The 20,826-nt window shown below is 46.8% G+C and overlaps 1 protein-coding gene across 1 annotated transcript; it reads right to left on the bottom strand.

Annotated features, from left to right (window-relative positions):
• Positions 1-2,909: 2,909 nt before the first annotated feature.
• On the bottom strand, positions 2,910-18,887 carry PIP4P1 (phosphatidylinositol-4,5-bisphosphate 4-phosphatase 1). Its single transcript, XM_072976939.2, has 7 exons — positions 18,521-18,887; positions 16,745-16,947; positions 10,021-10,127; positions 8,235-8,340; positions 6,870-6,922; positions 6,304-6,394; positions 2,910-5,120 (listed from the first exon to the last, which is right to left on the bottom strand). Exons 1-7 carry the CDS (start codon positions 18,657-18,659, stop codon positions 4,977-4,979), a joined length of 843 nt encoding a protein of 280 aa, XP_072833040.1. The 5' UTR covers positions 18,660-18,887; the 3' UTR covers positions 2,910-4,976.
• Positions 18,888-20,826: the final 1,939 nt, after the last annotated feature.

Here is a 20,826-nt window from a genome sequence, read left to right as displayed (position 1 = left end):
TGGTGCCTCGACTTACAAACGTTCCGACTTACAGCCATTTCAAGTTACGACCAGCTCCGGCTGCACATTTTTGCTTTGACTTATGGCCAGAGCTTCGAGTTATAACCAAAAAATAAAGGCGGGGAATTCAAATTGCTAACTGTTGGTTGGCAAAGAGGCTGCTTCTTTGTAGCTATTTAGCCCCAGCGGTTAGAGTGTGTGATCGGAGGCGGCTTCGGTAAGGTGCTGCTTTCTGCTTTTTAAAAATGTCTGTTCTGGGTGGGTTTTGCAGTGTGGTTTTGGGCTGGGGGGGTTATGTTTCTGTGCTGTGCTGGGTCTTGCAGGGTTTGTTTCCTTTTTTGGCTCCCCCCCATTTCCCATGGATCTTGGGGGATTTGTTTGTTTTTTGGAGTTTCCCTCCCCCTCATTTCCGATGAGTCTTTCGGGGTTTGCTTGCTTTCTGCTTTGCTGTTTTTGCATTTCCGATGGATCTTAACACAGTTTGCTTGCTTACTGCTTTGCTTTTTTTGCATTTCCAGTGGGTCTTGCACGGTTTGATTGAGTTCTGTTTTTTTTTTTCCATTTCCGATGGGTCTTGCACGGTTTGCTTCCTTTTAAAAAATTTTCCTCTTCGGCCGTAATGGATTAATCGTGTTTCCAATGAGTCTTGCAGTGGTTTTTTGTTTGTTGTTTTTTGGGGATTTTTTTCCCTTCGTCCGGAACAGATTAATTACATTTCAATGCATTCCTATGGGTAATGGTGCTTCAAGTTACAACCATTTTGAGTTACGATCATCTTCCGGAATGGATTAAGTTCATAAGTCCAGGCACCACTGTATTTACTATGATTAGGCATCTAGACATCTCATGAGAACATTGCAGCTTAATATATGGATCTTCCATTTCTCAGAGGACCCTCACAAAACGGTTTCTGCAACAGTTTCAAAACATGGATGGTTTAAATTTACAGGAGCAAGACGATATCCATGAGGTTCATTCCAAGCCACTGTGAAGATGCTGAAAAATGTGGAGATAGCCAATGCTATACATTGCATGGCCTCTGGCTCCCGCTAGTGGCCAGCTCTGGTAAATACACCCTGGAAATACATATACAGTAGTGCCTCGCTTAGCGATGTTAATCCGTGCAGCAAAAATCGCTGTGAAGAGATAACATTGCTAAGCGATTTTAAAAAGCCCATAGAAACGCATCAAAACGTGTTTAATGCGTTCCTATGGGCTTCCAAACTAACCTTAAGCGAAAATCCTCCATTGCGGCGGCCATTTTCGGTGCCTCTAAAGTGAGGCAAAACAGCGGGCAGCCATTTTTCCCCGGCGGTTATTTTGGAACCACCGATCAGCTGTGCGAAAATGGGGGCTTTGCGATGATTGCTTCCCCGCGATCATCACAAAGCGAATTTTCCCCATAGGAAACATTGCAAAACGATCGCTTTTGCGATCGCAAAAACAGCGTCGCTAAGCAATTTCGTCGCTCAACGGAGCGATCGCTAAGTGAGGCACCACTTGCAAGACGATGTTATTTCGTTCTGTGAAAATCACTGTTTTGCAAAAACATCGTCTTTTGAAATGCAGTTCCCCACTGGAATGCATTGAAATCCATTTAATGCGTTCCAATGGGGAAAACAGTCGTCTTGCGAAAATCGCCCACAGAGAAACCATTTTGCGAAGTAAGGACCATCTGTCAAAATCACTGTCTTGCAAAAATCGGTCGCTAAAAAACCCTGTTTTGTGAGTCGCGTACCTAGCTGTCAAAATCGTCATCTTGCAAAGCATGGACTGAAACATCAGCAAAAATTGCCCATAGGGAAAACCCTTTCGCAAAGCGCTATAGCGATCGCAAAAACTCAGTCTTGCGAATAAACCGTTTTGCGAGGTAATCGTCTAGCGAGGCACCACTGTAAATAGGTACAGTATTTCGGGGGTGGGTGGGCTATTTAGTATTTTCAGCCAGTGGATAAGTGAATCAGCAAACAGTAATGCTGTGGAGGGGGGGGGGGGTCCTACTATATTATTCCTTACTGAAGGTTCTTCATCAAAGCATAGCTACCCACAGATTTTTTATTTTTGCTTGCCCGTGGCCAAAGTGGTTCTCACAAAAAGTTACTGTCAGAAGTCCTCCACTGGGAAGGGTGTATGCAGTTTCTTTACCTGGTTACAAATGTGGGTGACGAGAGTGAATAGAAATATGATCCACGTTTAGATGGATATACAACCTCCCAGAGCAAAGTGGAAACTAGGAACCAGGCACCTTATCTTAAGAGCTACAGAGCTGGAAATGGCCTTGTGGATGGATCATCCAATCCAGCCTGTGAAAAAGGCACAGCGGAAATCGAACTCCTAACTTCTGGCTCTGCGGCCAGAGACCTCGACCACTGTCCTATCCAAATCTCACCTTCCCACCTTCTTTAAAGTTAACTTCCAAGTTCTCGAGGTGGCGTAGGGGACACATGGTCTTGCCCCCGGTTCCATGTTGGAAGGCCAGATTGACCAGGAAGGATTCTCTAGTGGGGCAGGTTGCCAGTAGCCAAGCATTCAGTTAGCTCACTCCCAGCCGAACTACCCACATCTTCACTCACTCAGGTGTGTATCAAACCTCAGGGGAAGGGCCTTCGGCCTGAATCTCCAAAAGTCTGGAACAGATGGCATTCTCAGTAGCCTTGAAGGTGACTTCCAGTCCCTTGACAGAAAGCGGCTAGGTGTTATTTTAGGTCTCCCTCCCCCAGTCTGCGAACTAGGAAACCAAGAAGGGCAAGTGATGAGCAGTAAGAGACATGGTTAAGTCACCTAATAACTTGGATCTACTGGTGTTCTCTACCTTCTCTGGTATACCCTGGGCTGGCAAGCTGTGGCCCAAGGCCCTCTCTGACAACAGACAACAACACACAAGCCATGACTTCCTTCTCAAAACACACTTGTCAAGGTATGGAATCTACTTTTATTTACAACCATCCCATCATTTTTTTTCTTCATTCCTCCTTGGGCTGTGGGGAGAAGAAGTAGGAAGGTGGCAGACCAGCCTTGTTGTGACTGGGAGAAGATGGGAGAAAGACAGGAAGGGAGAAGATGCAGGCAGAAGGAGAGACGCAGGCAGGCAGCCACCAGGGAGGAGTGATCTTTAAATAGCTCTATGTACAGATTCATTGTTCTTATATACAAGCTGCAACAAGCAACAGGTTTTGGGGTTTCGAGCTCAAAAGCTACGGGGTCGGGAGACCGAATCTTGAGGCAGGGGCTTCATTGCAGGGACTGATCCTTCACCCAGAAGCCAAGAAGAAGCCAAGGCAAACAAGACTGAAATATTTCCCGTCACCAAAATGGTTTATTCTCGCACTGCCAAGGCGAAGACCCTCTTTTTCTACAGCTACGTCAGGGCCAGTCTCCCCTTCCACCCACCCACCCCCAACATCCGGTGAACCTCAACAATAAAGGAAGGGCTGGATCCGTCCCTATTGAAACCCTGGGGAATCACGGATGCAGGGTGGCGGAAGGGAATGAGCCGAGAAGTAAGGGGGAAAACGAAGATTTTGGAAGAACGGAGAAACAAGGTTGTAAATTCAACTGCGAAGAAGAAGAAAAACGGGAGATGGAGCTGCTGGCAGGAAAAGGGAAGAGGACACAGCGGTGTCACGCAAGACACAGACCCCAGGATTTCCAGCGACACAAGCCAGTCACGCTTGAGAATCTCAGTGCAACGGTGGGAAGGGTTTTTTTTTGGGCAGGCACAGAGGAGTGGCATGACAGGAAGGCAGAGGGTCTTCTGCCCCATTGCACAAACAAAAAGTAAATCAGGACGCTCCATCGAGGAATGTGCAGAGAAAAATATACGCACAAACACGCACACACACACACGCCAAGTCGAGGGAAGTCAAAGCAACGACAAAAATGTCCCAAGGTTACGTTCTGGTGAAGCCTGAGACTCTTTCGGCACAAGGTCTCCGAAATCCCAGGACACCAGTGGCAGGCGGGGGACATGAAGATCGAGCCTAGATGATGGTCGGTGATCAACACACATTGGGGAGGGGGAATTACCTGGGGTCGTAGGAGAGGAGTTCAAAGCAACCCGGCCGTGGCATGCGGTATTGGCAATTTAAAGCAACAAGGTTCTCTCAAGAGCTGGGGAGATCTCCCCCATGCCACACGTCCTTGCTCCAAATCAGCCTTACATCGGGAATGTTCAAGAAGCCTTGCAACTTATTGGATGTCCTCTACATCTGCCCCATTAAAAAAAAAATTTGCAAGTGGGTGCGCGGAGGAAAAGGGACCAACTGATGCCGCAGCAACTCCTTGGTACCATTTTTCCATCCAGCCCTGGGTAGGAAGCGTTACCACAGCACCAGAGGGGCAAACCCGTTCTTTTGAAGTTGTCCCGGCTGAATCGCTGTAGTGTATGTCAAGATGCTGAGACCTTCTCCCAACGCGACTTCCGTTCGGGATGGGCCCCGTTTGGATCTAAGCCTTCTAAAAGCATCCCCCCCTCCTTCTGCCTGTTGTGCTTCCGTCCCAGCGTAGCCGCTGCAGTTCAAACGCCTCTCGAAGGGAAGCGAGGCTGAGCCCCCAACCCGACGCCTGGTTTTTGGGGGTCCCCAAATGTTCAGGCATAATCAAGGACCTCTTGAAGTTGGTCCGATTGGCATTCTGCTGCCCCCGAGGGGCTGAAAGGAGCGCTGCAAGGGGAGCCCCGGTTTCCACCGTCTTCGGTCCTCTGGGTCCAACAGTTCATTTTCGGCACCATGCCTCGCCCACCAGGGTGGGTGGGTGGAGGCAGATCAAGGAGAGACATCCACCCGGTGGGGATGATCAGCAGCTGTAGAGTTGATAAAAATGGGGTGCTGGCGCGGCAGGAAGGTAGCACAGGAAGTCCTAGTCCTGAAGCAGAGAGGAAGGGGGGGGTGAGAAAGAAGGTAGATGGGCTCTTGGCAGATGATGTGCTTGGGACAGCAGCAGCAGCAGCTGGAAATGGAAGGACATCTCGGGGAAGCTCAAGAGAAGTTCTGGACAGGATGGCTGACCCTCATGCAGGCCCAGTACATTGCCCGGCCAAGGCACACCAAGGCCAGGAGAATAACCAGCACCCAGGAAGCGTAGATCCCTCTGTAGCGCTGGGCTTGGTCCCATGTGCCGAACTAGGAGATGAGAGAGAGAGAGAGAGGGAAGGAGGAATGAAAAAGGGAACAGCATTTCACAGCAGCAATGAGTAAGCATTTCTGCCATCAATGGAGTAACATCCTACGTTGGCTATGGCGGTGGGGAAAGGGGGGGTCAGCCTGGGGCCGACAGGAAGAGCTGGAGGGTGCACCATTGTGGCTCCAGTGTCAGGTTTTGCTCACACATTAGGTTTATGCCTAGAGGGACTGGACACTATAAAGGCAGCCACAGAGGGTTTTTTTTGCATGTCGGTGTTGACAAAGCCTATCCCACCCAGCTTTTACTTGAGTGCAACTCTTCTTAGACCTAGCCAGCATTTCCAGGAATGCTGGGAATTGAAGCCCAACCATGTAGGGAATGGCCAACAAGGCAGTAGGTCTTCTAAACACATCTGATACGAACATCTGGATTGTATTTAATTTTTAAAGAAAATCCACTGTGACTCCGTAGTTAAACTGCAGTACTGCAACCAAAACTCTGCTCACCACATGGGTTCAATCGCAGGTAGCTGACTCAAGGTTCACTCAGCCTTCCATCATTTTGAGGTCAATAAACTGAATACCCAGCTCGCAGGGGTGGGGGGTAGGGTGGGGAATGCAATGCGTAACCTGAATAATTAAATTGTCAACCACCCAGAGAGTGCTCGGGCAGTACAGAAGGAGCACGTGTTGCTTTGCTTTTACACCAAAAAGAAAAAAAAATAGAGTGAAACCCAGACTCAACTGCTATTTAAAACTGAGAACTGTCACTGATCTGAGTCTAGAGGCAGCGAGCCAAGTTTCTCAGCAGAGATCAAGAATGTGTGACCTCGAAGATGCTGCTGGACTTGGTACTCCTATCTTCCTGCACCTTTCCACACTGCCTTTGGAACCATCCAAAAAGACCTTCTGGGAGGCTTCGGTCATTCCTTTCCTCCAACGAGCTACTTAGGCTTAATTTAGTTTAGTCATTTATTTTATTTACTGCTGCCCCCCCAAGGCGGCTTTCCCCCTCCACTTGCTGAGCCCAAGGCAGCCACTGAAGACCCCCCCCCCCAAAAAAAAGACCTTGGAAAAAAAATTCTAGACAATCTGGACCAGAAATTAAAGAGACAAACACCCGTTCAGTTTCTGGCTGCCAAATGCCAATTAAGGACCGTGCCCCCACCCTATTCCTACTCACCGCAAGTCCTGTTGCTGTCACAGCCATTAGCAAACCTAGCAGGAAGCAGCAAAAACACCTTTTCCGAGGGTAACGGCGACCGATAGAGGAGCTGGCGGGAGGAGAGAGAACATGGAAAGCCCATCAGACATCTAGTGACCTGCTTGATTGTGGGGTTGTGCCTTCAGAGCAATGGTTCCCAACCTTGAGTCACCGAGGTGTCGCTAGACTACAGTTTCCAGAAGCCTTCACCACCAGCTGTGCTGGGATCCTGGGAACTGCAGTCCAAGAACACCTTGGGCTGCCCATGGTTTGGAAATATTGCTCTGGAGGAGGTATCCTCTACTGGCCTGGCCTATAAAAAGTGACAGGCATCTTGTCACAACTCATCTCTGGCTCTCCTGTGGCTTCTGGCTCAAAATTCAACCTCTTTCTCATCTGGAATGCTCCCCACTCCCTGCATCCAACGAGGCTGCTAAAACTGGGCCCTTAAAGGCAGCTCTTCAGGCCCTTCTTTCTGCAAACCCACATTCATATCACGATCACCCTTCTACTATTTGCCGGCTGAGAAAAGCGCGGGAACTCACACTTTGCGACAGTGAGGACATCGGGCTAAGGTGCGGTCCGTGAACTCCGTCCACTGGAGGAGGTTGGGTGATGGGCGGGGGGGGGGGGGGGAGAGAAAAGACAGAGGAATGTTAGTCGACCCGAAAAGGATCCAGAGGAAGCATCTTTTCTCCTGCCAACTCCAGCTTTGCCCACCCATTGAGTCAGCGGTGGGGCCAGGTGTCCACCTGAATCCTACCGCCGATTCTTCGTTGTGCCAAAACAGAAGAGCGAGGTCATAGCATGCAAATATTTTCAGAAAGAATGCCACTTTTTCCATCCCTTCTTTGAACAGGTTTAGGTGAAAGTATGTAATTCCCCCCCCCCTCAGTCCAATTTCAGTTCACAGCAATCTTGCAAGGAACCTTTAGCTGGAACGCTTACCAACAGTTCACCCCTAATGAGCTTCAGGGCTGTGAAACCGATGGCCTCTTTCTGGATCAAAGCCCAAAACTCTTGTCTCAATCAATTAGTTTCATCACATTCATGTTCTGAGGACTCCAGAAGAACCTCTCAGGCCCTTCCAGGAAAGACCTCTCTCCTAAACGCAGTGTGGCATTAGGGTTAGACTCCACCTCAGGAGATCCGAGTTCAAAATCCCCATCAGGCCATGAAATTCAGTGAGCTTTGGCTGGGCGCCGTGGCGCAGCCTGAGCTATTCCCACAGGGCTGTCGTGAGGGGAAAAAAATAGGGACAGAAGAACTATGTAGGGCCCCTGGAACTCACTGGAGGAAAGGCAGGCAAGAAACGCAACAAATAATCAGTAAATATAACGCTGTGTGTAAGTTCTGTGCCATCAAGTCAGACCTGACGTACAGCGACCGTATTTTGGCTTTCAAGGTAAGTGGGCTATTTAAGGAGTGGTTTTACGGGTTCCACTCTGCCAGTCAGCTTCCATGGCTGAGTGGGCATTCAAACCCTGCTCTCCAGAGCAGAGATGGGCACCAACTGCTAATTCGGTGGTTCGTTTATAGACCAAAAAGGGATTTGGTGCTTCAAAGCCCCGCCTCCTCGACTGTCCACTCAGAGGCAGCGGCCTGGCTTCCTTGCCCCGCCTCCTTCAGATGCTGCCTCTGAGTGGGTGCCCACTGGAGGAGGCGGGGCTTTGAAGCACCGAACACCGGTTCAGCCAATAAACAAACAGCACGAACCACGAGTTCGGTGGTTCGTGCCCATTTCTACTGCAGAGGCCCAGTCCATCACTCTCCCCGCTACACACAGGGAATCCCAGTCAACAGAACTCTAACTTGGCCCAAGGCTGAAAATGAAGAGTGAGATAGGACTCCAGTTCTTCTCTTTCCCTTTCTTCAACCCCTATCCAAGCCTCCAGGAGCCTCTCCCTTACCAGGAAATTGTTCTTGCAGTGGCCGCAGTTGACACGCACGCCGACTGGCTGGGGTTCAGGACTCAGAGGCCCCGGATGCACAGGGCCCAAGTTAATGACCCTTTTGCTGGGAAAGAAAAGGAGAAAACAATGGCAAAAAGATTAAATGACTCTCCCTGTTCAGTACTAAAATTTGAGGGTTCCTAGATCTGTCTCTTCTCAAAATGCTATGACTCCTAGCATTCGAACCCCACCTTTTTTGGCCAATGCAGCACACACACAACGCCTATTACGCAAGAAACCCTTTCACTTCCAAATGACCCGTTTTGGCTTACTTACTACCTTCTCCATTCATAAACACCCTGCCCTTCACTCCCTAAGAGAATTGTTTCCTTCTGACCAATGCTGCACGGCTGTTTCCCTACCTCTTTCTAAAAAAAAAAAAATCCTCTCTTCTGCTTTGGCATTTCCCAGACTCACCCATGAACTGGCTCAACTGTAACCATAACCACACTGCCCAGGAAACTACACTTCAAACTTGGGGATCCTCGCTGCCCCCCATTCCAAGGCTCTTTCATTTAAAATCTGTAGCCAGGGTGGGTAAAAAAAACAATGATCTGCTTTAATTAATCAAACTGATTTAAATCATAATTACAGTTTTAATTATTATTTTTTTGATCCATTGGAATTTAAATTTGACTTGGGTGGTGCTACAGACAGGGTGGAAGTTATTGAAATCAATTTGATTTAAATCAAATCCACCCTGTAAACAGCACCACCATGTTTCTAGCACACAAATTAGCTAATTAAGGCTAGAGATGGGCATGAATTGGTGGTTGGGCGATTTATGCCAGTTTGTTGACTGGCTAAACAGGGGATCAGCAGTTTCTAGTCCAGGCTCTTCCAGCAGGCACCCACTCGGAGCCAGTGTCTTTCCCTTTGGCTGATAAACGAACCGGCACAAACTACTGGTTTGGCAGCTCATACACATCTCTAATTAAGGCCTAGCCAAGTTATGGAGATGAGGTTTTGACTATGGCTTATAAGGTTATTAAAATAAGACATCTTGGTTTTTCCCTTCATCATTAAAAACCTGCAAGTTAAGAGCGAAGGCCAGACAAAACGTAGTCAATAGCAGAACTTCCCTCTGCTTCTAAAGTATAAAGGAACAATGAAAGTGTCAAGGAAGAAAACTCCATGGAGTGGGAGGTACCTCAAAGAAAACTCTTGATACAGACAGCAATAGAACATCTGAAGGTTGAGTGCCTGGAGCATCACCAGAACAGATTTGGCCAGAAGAGGTTCATACAGATGCTGTTCAACCACTTTGCTTTCCTCTCACCCTAGCTACAAATACAGTAGTACCACAGTATCTGCACTAGATTAGTTCCAAGCCTCTCCACCCTGTGGATGCCGAAAAAAACGTGAAGATAGCAAAAGCTATATATAGTATTGTCTCTGGCACCCTCTAATTAGGTAATTCTGGTTAATACACTGTGTAAATATGTATTTTTGTGTTTTAATATTTTCAGGCAGCAGATAAGTGAATCCGTGGATGCTAACTCAATGGATAGGGTTTCTACTGTACTTATAACTTCCTGTCCCAAAAATAAGCTTTCTTTCAAGCAAAAGCTTACATGACACATCTGGTCACTTTCTGCAGAATATCCTTCCATTGACACCCAAAACATACCCTTCTCTGGGTTCTAGAGATCACGGCACTCCAAAACGCTCTGACAAATGTATTTCAACCACAACACAGCCAGAGGTGTCTCTGTTAGAGAATCTCACCACCCTCTTCCCTTACCAGTACGTCCGAGGACAAGCAATGCGTTGTGATGTCACCTTGCAGATTAAGAGGCAGTTGCAGGGGCATCTCACGTACTTTTTACCTGGCGGAGCATTTTTGATTGGCTGGAGCAGAGAAAAAGAAAAAGAATGCAGTCTTTAAAAGCCAAAAGTCCAAAACACATCTCTTGCTTTAGGAGAAAAGCAAGAAGAAAAAACACAACAAATCCAACGACCACCAGGAGGCTAAGGTTACAGAACTGGCTCTTTTAGCTGCTGTAGTGCCACAGAACGTTCACAAACATTTCAACTGCTCAAGAGTGAACTGCAGTTTTTATAAACAGCGCAATTTCTGCAAAATAAATTATTCGTTTGGCTGTAAAAAATCCTGCAGGCCCTGGCATAAATGCTGGCCTTGAGAGGAAAAGCAGAAAGAAAGCACAAAGGCAGTGATGACTAATACACTGAGGGGAGAAGACGTACACAAAACCTAAAATGCTTAAGAGAAAAGAACGGGGCATTTGTTGCAGGAGTGGACTGTGACCTATGCAGTCATAAGAGCAAAATTAAGCAGATGGTGAAGAACTTTCCATGCTAATCTTAGAATATTCTGACAAAGATGTGTTCTTTATGTCAAAAAGCACTACTATGCAGAAGTACATTGTTCAGGTATCTCACACTCTTCTACTGTTAAAGTCTAGAATCAATCATCAATTCTACCAAAACTACCTCACCAATTTATCCTAAACATAAAACTGAAACAATCTGTGAGTCACTGTGTGTTCCAACACATACGTAACACCAACCAATCCTATCAATTTTACATGAGGAAAACTAAAATTTAAAATGTACTTTGACAGTTGGAATAATCACAAGGACTAAAGTTGAAAGAAATCCGGCACACAGGTTTATCGTTTAGACACATAATCTGGCCTTAAAATTCAGAACATAGAACTTTTCATCTTCTATCACTAAAGAGTCAAGGTGCAATTCTGAACAGTTTACTATGTCAAACTACAGATTAGAGTCACAGCACTAAATGCTCCCTCCTAGAGGAAAATAAACATATATTTCTCTCTGATGAGGTTGTTTACCATAAATAAGGCTTTTTGAATACTTAATTTTATTCAGTAGAAAGTAGTTTTCTGACATGATCTCACCCAAAAGCTTTAGTTGGTTCATTGGCTTAGAGCAGTGGTTCCCAACTGTGGGTCCCCAGATGTTCTTACACTACAACCCCCAGCAATCCTGGCCAGCACAGCTAGTGGCGAAGGCTTCTGAGAGTTTTAGTTCAAGAACATCTGGATTAACCAAGGTTGGGAAGCAATATAGACAGTTACTTTTCCCAAACGGGTGTCCTTCAAGACTTTTGGACTACAATGCCCTTAATGCTCAGCAGTGACCACATGGGTTGGGCTACAAGACCCACATTCCTCAGGAAATATGGACAATGCTTGGGAATTATGACGGCTACAGTCCGAAAAACCTATAGGGCATCACATTTGAATAGGCTGGTGTGAGGCACAAATTTTCCTTGGGTGTCAAGGGGCCCTGGGTTCAAGCTCCAGACAAAGCCAATATTGGGGGAAGGGCGAGAGCTCCGTTGTAAAACACGCTCTTTGCACTGAGAAAGTTAAGAACTCAATCCTTGACCCTCTGAATTAAGAAGGGTCAGCTAGCAAGTGATGGGAGATCCTGCAGAGGCACTGTGGCTCAAAAAAAGGCAACCCTGATGAACCAAGCCTCACCTAGCCGTAAAGGTGGCAGCCTTCTACCCTGCCTTGTGGGGCACATCGCAGAAACCGCATGGCCACGTCATGCGATATGTGTGACAAGACCATATTTCGGGGCAAGGAAATATAAAACACTATACAGAAGGGATGCAAGTTTTGCTCAGAAGGCTTCCAATATCCAACACATCAGACAGCTGCAAGGGGAAAAGACCGACTGCCAGAAAGAAGAACATTGAGAGGAAGGAAGATTGACCATTGCTTTCATTTTCTTCGTAACTCAGTAAAGTAAATTATGCTGCTGACAGCAGGGAGGGGCAGAAAGGAGGAGAGCAGCTATCAAGCCTCCCGGAATCCCTAGCAAAGAAAAGGCATGACCCCACAGCCAAACTCCTGGAGTCTTCTCCCTTTCAATCCACGCCTTTGTGTGTTTTCGACAACCATAAATGACGTTTTACTTTCTGTAGGAGAGACTGAGCTGAATGCTGCCAGGCAGGTTTCTCCAGAAAGGTTTTTTTTTAATGAGACCAATTTAATTTCAGACACTCCATTCTGGAAAGCAAATGAAACAGCATAGATAGGCGAGCCTCCCAGATCTGATTTCAAATTCTGAATGTTGTCTAGCAGCTGCCCACTATTTAAGCACATTCACTAAGAAACCACAGTCACTGCAGAGCGATGGTCCCAGTTTTAAGCCGTGTTTGTTTAGGATTTTGTATACTAGAGGGAACACTATCATCCACGTTTCTGTGTTTCTCAAGGTACAAGGAAAATCCAAAATAAAGCCATGCAGACTAGAAGACTGGAATATGAAGCAAAAAATAGTCTGTCTCCAGGGATGTCCCCAAATTTAACAGCAATACTTTGCATGCCGAGATTGCCTTCAAAATGGGCTACATTCATCATCCCAATATTCCAAACACCTTGCTGCCCTCCAGATGTTTTTAATACTAAAATTCACCCATGCTGACCATAAAAGCCAAGACAGATGCAGGAGTGGCGCTGCCAGTGCTATCTGTCACACCCAGGAGCTGATTTTTTTTAATTTGCTAGTTTCACTAGTGATTCTGTTCTTCCAAGGCCTGTCCTCTGACTTTCTGGCACAGTTAAAATGGAACAACCTCCCCGGGGCCCAAATTTGGGTTTTCAGTTAACAGGAGTAGATAAAACATACGGAAGTAGAAGAAAAGGAGTTTGCAGAACTAAAGATTTATTGAACTAAAAGGGTGGGGAAAAAGACAAGGGCCATCCCTATGGATCGAGGGTAGAGTCCAACATATATGGAGGGCAACTCGTTGCAAAGCGCTTGTCTTAAATAACCTTTTAAATCAGAATAGCCTCTTTCAACCCCAACACTTGGGACCTGTACAGAAGTGGGAAACGACAAGCGCATTACTTAAACCCCAAGGCAGCAGCTAGCCCTGTCCCCAGGCTGTGAGTGATGAAAGGAAAGCTGAAGACAGGAATAAAAGATGCAGACCATCTAACAGTGCAAAAAATATAGGCAGAAAAACATTCACCAGTCATGTGATCTGGACTGCCATTAGCCCCAATCTCTTACAATGGGTCGTGCTGGGCAGCATGGATGAGAGGCCAAAATGTCTAGGTCAGTGGTTCCCAACCTCGGGTCCCCAGATGTTCTTGGAGTAAAACTCCTAGAAGCCTTTGGATTTCTGGAATCTGTAGTCCAGGAACATCTGGGGGCCCAAGGTTTGGAACAGTTGATCTAGAGGGCCAAGTGCTTCCCATTCTTGGCTTCACAGCTCCTGGAACAATCAAGTCAGCAAACCTGCCTTTTTCAGCAGCCTGCTTCCTAGACCCGCTGAGATTCCTTTGATTATACCCTGATTTTTTGCACCGCCCTCTTCTGAACTCACGGGTCCACGTGGTGGCCAGTGCAGATTCAGGTGGAGCCAATTCAATGCAAGGAGGAGAAGGGGAAAAAATCAGAGCAAAATACACAGTGCTTGTGTGTGCTATATGTTGGCCTTTTGTTGCATGCATTGCAACAGACAGCAGGCGCACTCACTTGCTGCCGCTGGAGTTGGAGGGGAACACAAGCGGCTGTCCCCTCGGAGAGGAGTGTGTAAGCCTGAGCGTCTGAGTGTGTGTGAATGAGGGAGGTTGTTGCTGATGGATGTTAACACACGGATTCTGAACTACTATACCTGCGAGTTTGGTGGCCCAACACCAGAGTAGCTGAAAGGAGAAGCCACCTAGAGTGGACGAGTCGCCCAGATAGGCGGGGTATAAATCAAATCAAATCAAATCAAATCAAATAAATAAATAAATAAATAAATAAATAAATAATAAATAAATAAAAATAAGTATATAAAATAATTACACTGCACTTCCTTCCATCCAGTCTGCATGTCTTGCCAAACAGTGTCATTGAATGACACCAAGTTCTAATATTACGACAAAGTGAGCAAAAACATTCAGCCTCTTTTCTTCTTCCTTTAGGAGGTCCAGAATGAAGAAAAAAGGGAAAAAAAGCAAGACCGTTGCTTCTCATCTATTGAACACTTAAGTTGCAGGTTGCACATAAAAGACTGTCGGGATTTTAAAAATTCCCGAGGTAGCTTTTATTGTACCACACAGTGCAATAATACTTCTCAACTGCCATTAATAGAGATGAACACAAAGCCTGGTGAACCACTTCATACCAAGCACCCAGCACAGCCACACAGGTACTGCCTGGATTCACCTCCCACCCTCGTGGACCGGCTAAGGCCACTTACCTTGTCTTGTGTCTCACCTGGATCCTCCTTTTCCAGTGGTGCTCCAATCCAGCAGGAGCTCGGCCAGCCGCCTGTCTCCCCTTCCCCTGGCAGCCAACCACTCCTTGACTGCGTGGGGAGAATCCCTGGCCTGCCTCCTCGTCTGAGGGGTTGGCTGCCCATGGAGGTGGGGATGGGCCAGCCGAGCTCCTGCCTGGATCGGGACACTGCCAGAGAAGAAGGACCCCCACCAGTGCACGATACAAAGTAAGGGGCTCAAGCCAGTCTGCGAGGTGGGAGACGGTCCTGGGAAGGGCGCTTCATACGAAGTGCTTTGTGCCCATCTCTAGTCATTAAAGCATAATTCACATTTAATAAGAATCAGCAGTAACATAAATGCAAAAATGTCTAGCCTGTTGAAAAACTAAAATCCTATAAATGCTGGAGCTTAAAGAAAACACACACTACACTTCTCCCTTGAATTGCATGGACCTGAGCAGCATGATTTGGGTTATGTGGGTTTTTTTTAAAAAAGACAAATAAATATTTCAATAAACAATTATTCAATAATGGTGTGCTAATATGGTCTCCAGAAAATGCCCTGAGAAAGGTAGATCTTAGGCTTTCCTGGGGTCCTGTGGTGGTGGCCCCTGGTCCGAGGGTGGCGACCCAGCTGGCTTCCCTCTCCTGGCAGCCACTCCAAAGGACAGCTGGAGAAGGTACTGGGGCACGCCCAGAAGGGTGCCTGGAATGCATGGGAGCTGGCGTCCAACCATATCTAGAGCTCCTGCTCTCAACCTTGTGTCACTCAGCTCTGTTCTAGGACTGCAACTCCCAGAAGCCTTCATCCCTAGCTATGCTGGCCGGGGTTTCTTGCAGTTGCAGTCCTGGGTTACTGAATACCTGGATTACTCAAGGTTGAGAATGGCTTATCTAGAGGGCTGTAGGTTCCTCCACCTTAATCTACATGACTAATAAGGCAACGTTTCAGATAAGAATTCTCCCAGCCCTTCTTGGAGATACACAGGATGTTTTTTTTAAAAAGCAGATATTCTACTACTGAGCTACATACCTTCTCTTAGCTTGTACCTGTGATCCAGTTTCCCATTAAAAAGGTGTCACTACAACCCAAAACCCGTACAATATTTTTTTACACATGTCTAGGGTTAAAACCTGGCCATCCAAGTTATTGTTTTGTCCACTGACCAGGAAGATTATTTTCTTTAGACCACAGTTCCAAACGTGCACCAGACAGGCCATGGTCCACAACAGTACCTCTTCTGAATTCTGCTTTGGCCCACAGCATTTTCCCCCTATAAAAGCACACTGTTTCACCTGCGGAGTTTCCTTCCTTCACTGTTACAGAATTAAAATCATTACACAGGGTATAGAGACTTAAAACTGCCTAAAAGTCAACTTACAACATGAACGCATAGTTGATGACAACTGGCACAAGCAAAATCATTGAAAGGAAGCCAGTTTTGGCAATCTCCTCTTCTATTTTGCTTTCCAATCCACACACAATGAAAACAGTTAATACTAACTACAGTGTAACCTCTACTTAAGAACTTAATCCGTTTTGGAATGGTGTTCTTAAGTTGAAACGTTCTTAAGTTGAAGCAAAATTTCCCATAGGAATGGACTGAAAACCAATTAATCCGTTCTGGCTGTTTTTTTGTTATGTAGAGGTGCGTTCGTACATTGAAGCATTAGTTCCCATAGGAACTAATGCAAAGCTGGTTAATACGTACTCTACCACTAGGGGGAGAATTTTTTTTAACCTAAGATGACCTAAGGTTAAAAAAAGAGCAGGAAAGGTTTTTTTTCCTGTTCTCATCTTGGATTTCTGTTCTCAAGTAGAAGCAAAATTTAGCAAATGGAGCTGTTCTTAAGTTGGATTGTTCTTAAGTAGAGGCGTTCTTAAGTAGAGATCCCACTGTAATGGATAACTCATCATTAATGGTGTAATGACGAGGAACCTAGAAAACTTTTGTCAGCTACAAACAAAGTACAGTATAGGCTTTTATCCTGTAAGTCTGCTTTTAAATTGGCTTGTCAGGGAGACCACAGAGAGCACCTCTAAAGTCTGACATACAGACATGGCACTCCACCTAGCAGGTAGACAACAGCTGATGCGAAGAGAAAATAAATTGCCCCAGGGCTCTCTGGCTGTTGCACCAGTCAGGTCAAGTGGGGTGAGACATGGTTAAACCTAGCTCATCTGGTTCACATCCTCCTCCTACTCCTCATCATCCCAACCCACCCACCCTCAGCCTGTCTTCATGGTACTCACTGTGGCTTCATTGCAGACACTACATTTCACCACATGCTGATGCATCTTGCCCTCCACGTTGATGGGGCTCTGGCACACCCGGCAAGTGATCATGGGAGCGCTGCCACTTTCTGGAGAAGCCATAGGTGAGTACGGTGGGGGATCCTCTCCAGGCAGCACAGCTGCCTGGCCCCCATCATTGACTCCGCCAAAGGAAGGAAAGCCTTGGGAGAGATTTTAAAAAGATAAGCAGTCAACTGCAATACCGGTGGTTGTTAGAACATTCCAATCTCTTCCACCTCAACCCGCCTCCGTGGTCATTCTTTCCAACATTACACTTTATCATGAATGAGTTCTTTCACAATTCCTCCCTCCCTCCCTGTTCTACTATCTGATCTAATCCAACACACCACTTTTATGTTCTCTCCCACTGGGCCTCCTTTTCCTTTCAATTTATTTCTCTGTCAAAAAAAAAAAACTTAAGTTAAAAATCTGGATGTATATGTACTATATTCACAAAGGCTTTCACGGCCGGGATCTGATGGTTGTTGTGGGTTTTTTGGGCTCTTTGGCCGTGTTCTGAAGGTTTTTCTTCCTAACGTTTCATCAGTCTCTGTGGCTGGCATCTTCAGAGGACAGAGCACAGAGCGCTGTCCTCTGAAGATGCCGGCCACAGAGACTGGCGAAACGTTAGGAAGAAAAACCTTCAGAACATGGCCAAAGAGCCCAAAAAACCCACAACAACCACAGGATGTATATGTTCACATGACTGATAGAACAGAGCATGTTTAGCATTGAAAAAGAAGACTGAGTGGCGATCTGACAGAACTTTTCATATACTTGAAAGGTGCTCATTCAGAGAACGGGCAGGATCCGTTCTTGAACATTCCAGAGTGCACGACGCATAATGGACTCAAGCTACAGAAAGCCGGATTTAGGCTGCATATCAAGAAAAACTTAACTAATGGTTGTTCTTGGTTTTTCGGGCTCTTTGGCCGTGTTCTGAAGGTTGTTCTCCGTAATGTTTCGCCAGTCTCTGTGGCTGGCATCTTCAGAGGACAGCAACCTGTGCTCTGGTGTAGTTGGCTTGGGAGCTGCTGTCCTCTGAAGATGCCGGCCACAGAGACTGGCAAAACATTACGAAGAACAACCTTCAGAACACGGCCAAAGAGCCTGAAAAACCCACAACAACCATTAGATCCCGGCTGTGAGAGCCTTCGCGAAAAACTTAACTGTTAGAGCAAGTACGACAATGGAATCGATTACTCCAGGAATTGGCGAGTGCAAGAAAAAAATGGACCACTGCCTGTCAGATCTGCTTTTTGACTGGGATTCCTGTCTTGAGCAGGGGGTTCGACTCCATGGCCTTGCAGGCCCCTCCTGACCCCATTATTCTGTGCTTCTGTGGTATTTTGTTAGCCCCCTTCGCAAAGAAGGATCAGCGAACAATGGTTACCTTTTGCATATGCTCAGATTTTGGCCAGCCCCCCCCATATTTTGGCCTGGATTATTCCTTCAACCTACTGCATCTTCTAATCTCACCAGTAGACCACCCACCCACCCAAAGCCCCCCATAGTAGCTTCTCCCAGGCAAGAGGCCACGCCCATTCTGCATAAGCCCCTCCCACTTTGCCTTAACCCAGGGTTTTTAAGTGTGGCCCCCACCCCACCTCACCAGCATCTTTCCCCATCAGCTTCGGCCACGCCCCCTCCCTTGACCCCGCCCCCTAAGACCTTCGGAACCGCCATTCTCCCCCCCCGTCCCTCATGCATATTAACGAGGGGGCGTGCACTCACCCTGAGGCGGGTTAGGCTTCCCGGGAGGGTTCGAGGCAGAGCCCGGCGGCAGCCCCGCAGGCCCCACCAGCCCTCCAAGGCCACCCCCATCCCCGGACTCGGCTGGGAGAAGCGGGGAGCGCTCGCCGTCTGCAGCCATCGCCGCTCCCGCTGGGACTGGCGGAGCTGCTGTTGCTGCTGCTGCTGCCGCAACCGCCCTGCTCCGCGTCCCGCTCGGCTTCCGTAGCGTAGCGGGCCACCCCGCCCTCACGCCGCCCCACTAGTGCCGTCACGTGATGAATGACGCGCTACCTCCTCTTGGTTACGAAGGCTTCCGTGCGGCGCCGTCACATGATGATGACGAACCCGAGCGTTAACGAGCCGCGTGTTTTCTCATTGGCCGGTGCCGAACGAACGCTTTTTTTAAACATCCTATCTGTTTATTGGCCACCAGGCACGTCCGTCTTCCACGCTCTGACCCGCCCCTTGGGACTCCCTCGTCCCGTGACTCCTCTCTTGCCTTTTCATTGGCTGTTCGCTCAGCCTATGCCTTATTCACGGTCCTGAGTCATTCTTGATTTCCGCTATTGGTTGCGGCACAGATCGTGGACGGTTAAGACCGCGGCGTGGGGGAGAGAGAAACTGGTGCACGTGATGAAAAAATACCCATTCCTATTGGCTGAGTTCATCCTTGCGCTATAGTATGATCTCAGCTGTCAATCCTTATTGGTCGCGGAAAGGGCAGGCTTCTCACGTGATGAAAACATAATTCTCCCAGAGGAGACGCTCCAGCCCTTGGTTTGTACATTAGCACCGCCCCCTCAGTCGATATCGCCCCGCCCCTTTGGCTGGTGATTGACGTCCCAGTCAAAGTGCCTTCCCGAGGGAAAAGCAGGATTCAGTGTTGCGTATATGTTGATTTGTTTAAAAATATACACCGTAGATATCCGACCGGTCTAGGAGAAAAGGATAATCAGAGTGGGGATGCGGGGTTTATTATAGCACCATAAGCTGATTTAGCAAACGGGCGTACAATAGGATCCCTTATCCGTGAGCTCAGTATCCGCTGATTCATTTATCCACGGCCAACCTTTTAAACGAAAACTAGAAATATATTAATTTAAAAGCAAATGAATTTATATTAAAATATTAGAACATGCTGGGTTACTTGCATTATATTTGAGTAAATTTGGATATGTTTAATCCCAAAGATTCATTTGACAGGGATGTGTGCATATGTATTGTATGTTTTATTATATATGTGTGTGTGTTGTATATTTTTATGTGTCTCTCTGTGTGTGCTCCATATGTTATATATATTTACATTAAATATATATATATTGTCTATACAGTATATCGAAAAAAATAATGAGAACTAAACAGCATTCAAGGTTTTTGTGGATCCATTTGAGGGATTCAGTTAATCTCTGACGTATTCAAACACTTATAAGAGTGATCCTACAGGCAGAATAATTTAAGTAAAGCCTTCCAACTTCTACAAAAACTTTGGTAAAAGTCATACATATAGGTTTCATACACTACTGTATATGTTCTTCAGGTCAATATTTGTTGTTGTTTAGTTCTTAAGTCGCATCCGACTCTTCGTGACCCCATGGACCAGAGCACGCCAGACCCTCCTGTCTTCCACTGCCTCCCGGAGTTTGGTCAAATTTAATGACACTGTCCAACCATCTCATCCTCTGTCGTCCCCTTCTCCTCTTGCCTTCACACTTTCGTAACATCAGCGTCTTTTCCAGGGAGTCTTCTCTTCTCATGAAATGGCCAAAGTACTGGAGCCTCCGCTTCAGGATCTGTCCTTCCAGTGGGTGCTCAGGGTTGATGTCCTTCAAAATGGATAGGTTTCTTTGCAGTTCAGGGGACACTCAAAAGCCTCCTCCAGTACCACAATTCAGCTAAGTACTCGTCCAGTTTATAGTGTACTTACATCCCTGTTTTGCTATGATCTTCAATGGAATAACGAACTGTTATTAGCCCATTAGTTTCAAGGAATAAAATGAGCAGCATGACAGGAACAGGGTTAATTCAAATCACAAGGAATGAAATTCACATACATCCTTCTTCCTATGCTCTTTGAATGGGACCATTCTCATCCTCGGAAAGTTTCCAATTTACAGAGCACATGGGATTCCTCCACCCACCCAAGGACCCACATATTTGCCTTGATGTTCCAAATTTATGGCAACCGATATCCTGTACTGACTGAACTGGATCGGCTGACAACAGGACACCAGGTTCAACTTCCTGTTCAGCCAGAACGCACACAAGTTCGCACTCACATGTAACTTTGAAACAGGCACAAAGCTTGA

This window comes from Pogona vitticeps, chromosome 6 (genome assembly GCF_051106095.1).
Source record: "Pogona vitticeps strain Pit_001003342236 chromosome 6, PviZW2.1, whole genome shotgun sequence".
NCBI lineage: Eukaryota > Metazoa > Chordata > Lepidosauria > Squamata > Agamidae > Pogona > Pogona vitticeps.
Note: the sequence above shows the minus strand (reverse complement) of the source record. Positions and strands in the feature narration are given on the sequence as shown.

Excerpts from the sequence above, each read along its gene's own strand:
- PIP4P1 (XM_072976939.2), bottom strand. The coding sequence starts at position 18,659 with ATGGCTGCAGACGGCGAGCGCTCCCCGCTTCTCCCAGCCGAGTCCGGG. Across the intron at positions 8,341-10,020 it reads GCTTGTCCTCGGACGTACTG|CAAAAGGGTCATTAACTTGG; the intron begins GTAAGGGAAGAG and ends TTTCTTTCCCAG. Across the intron at positions 6,923-8,234 it reads ACTGCAAGAACAATTTCCTG|TGGACGGAGTTCACGGACCG; the intron begins GTAAGGGAGAGG and ends AACCTCCTCCAG.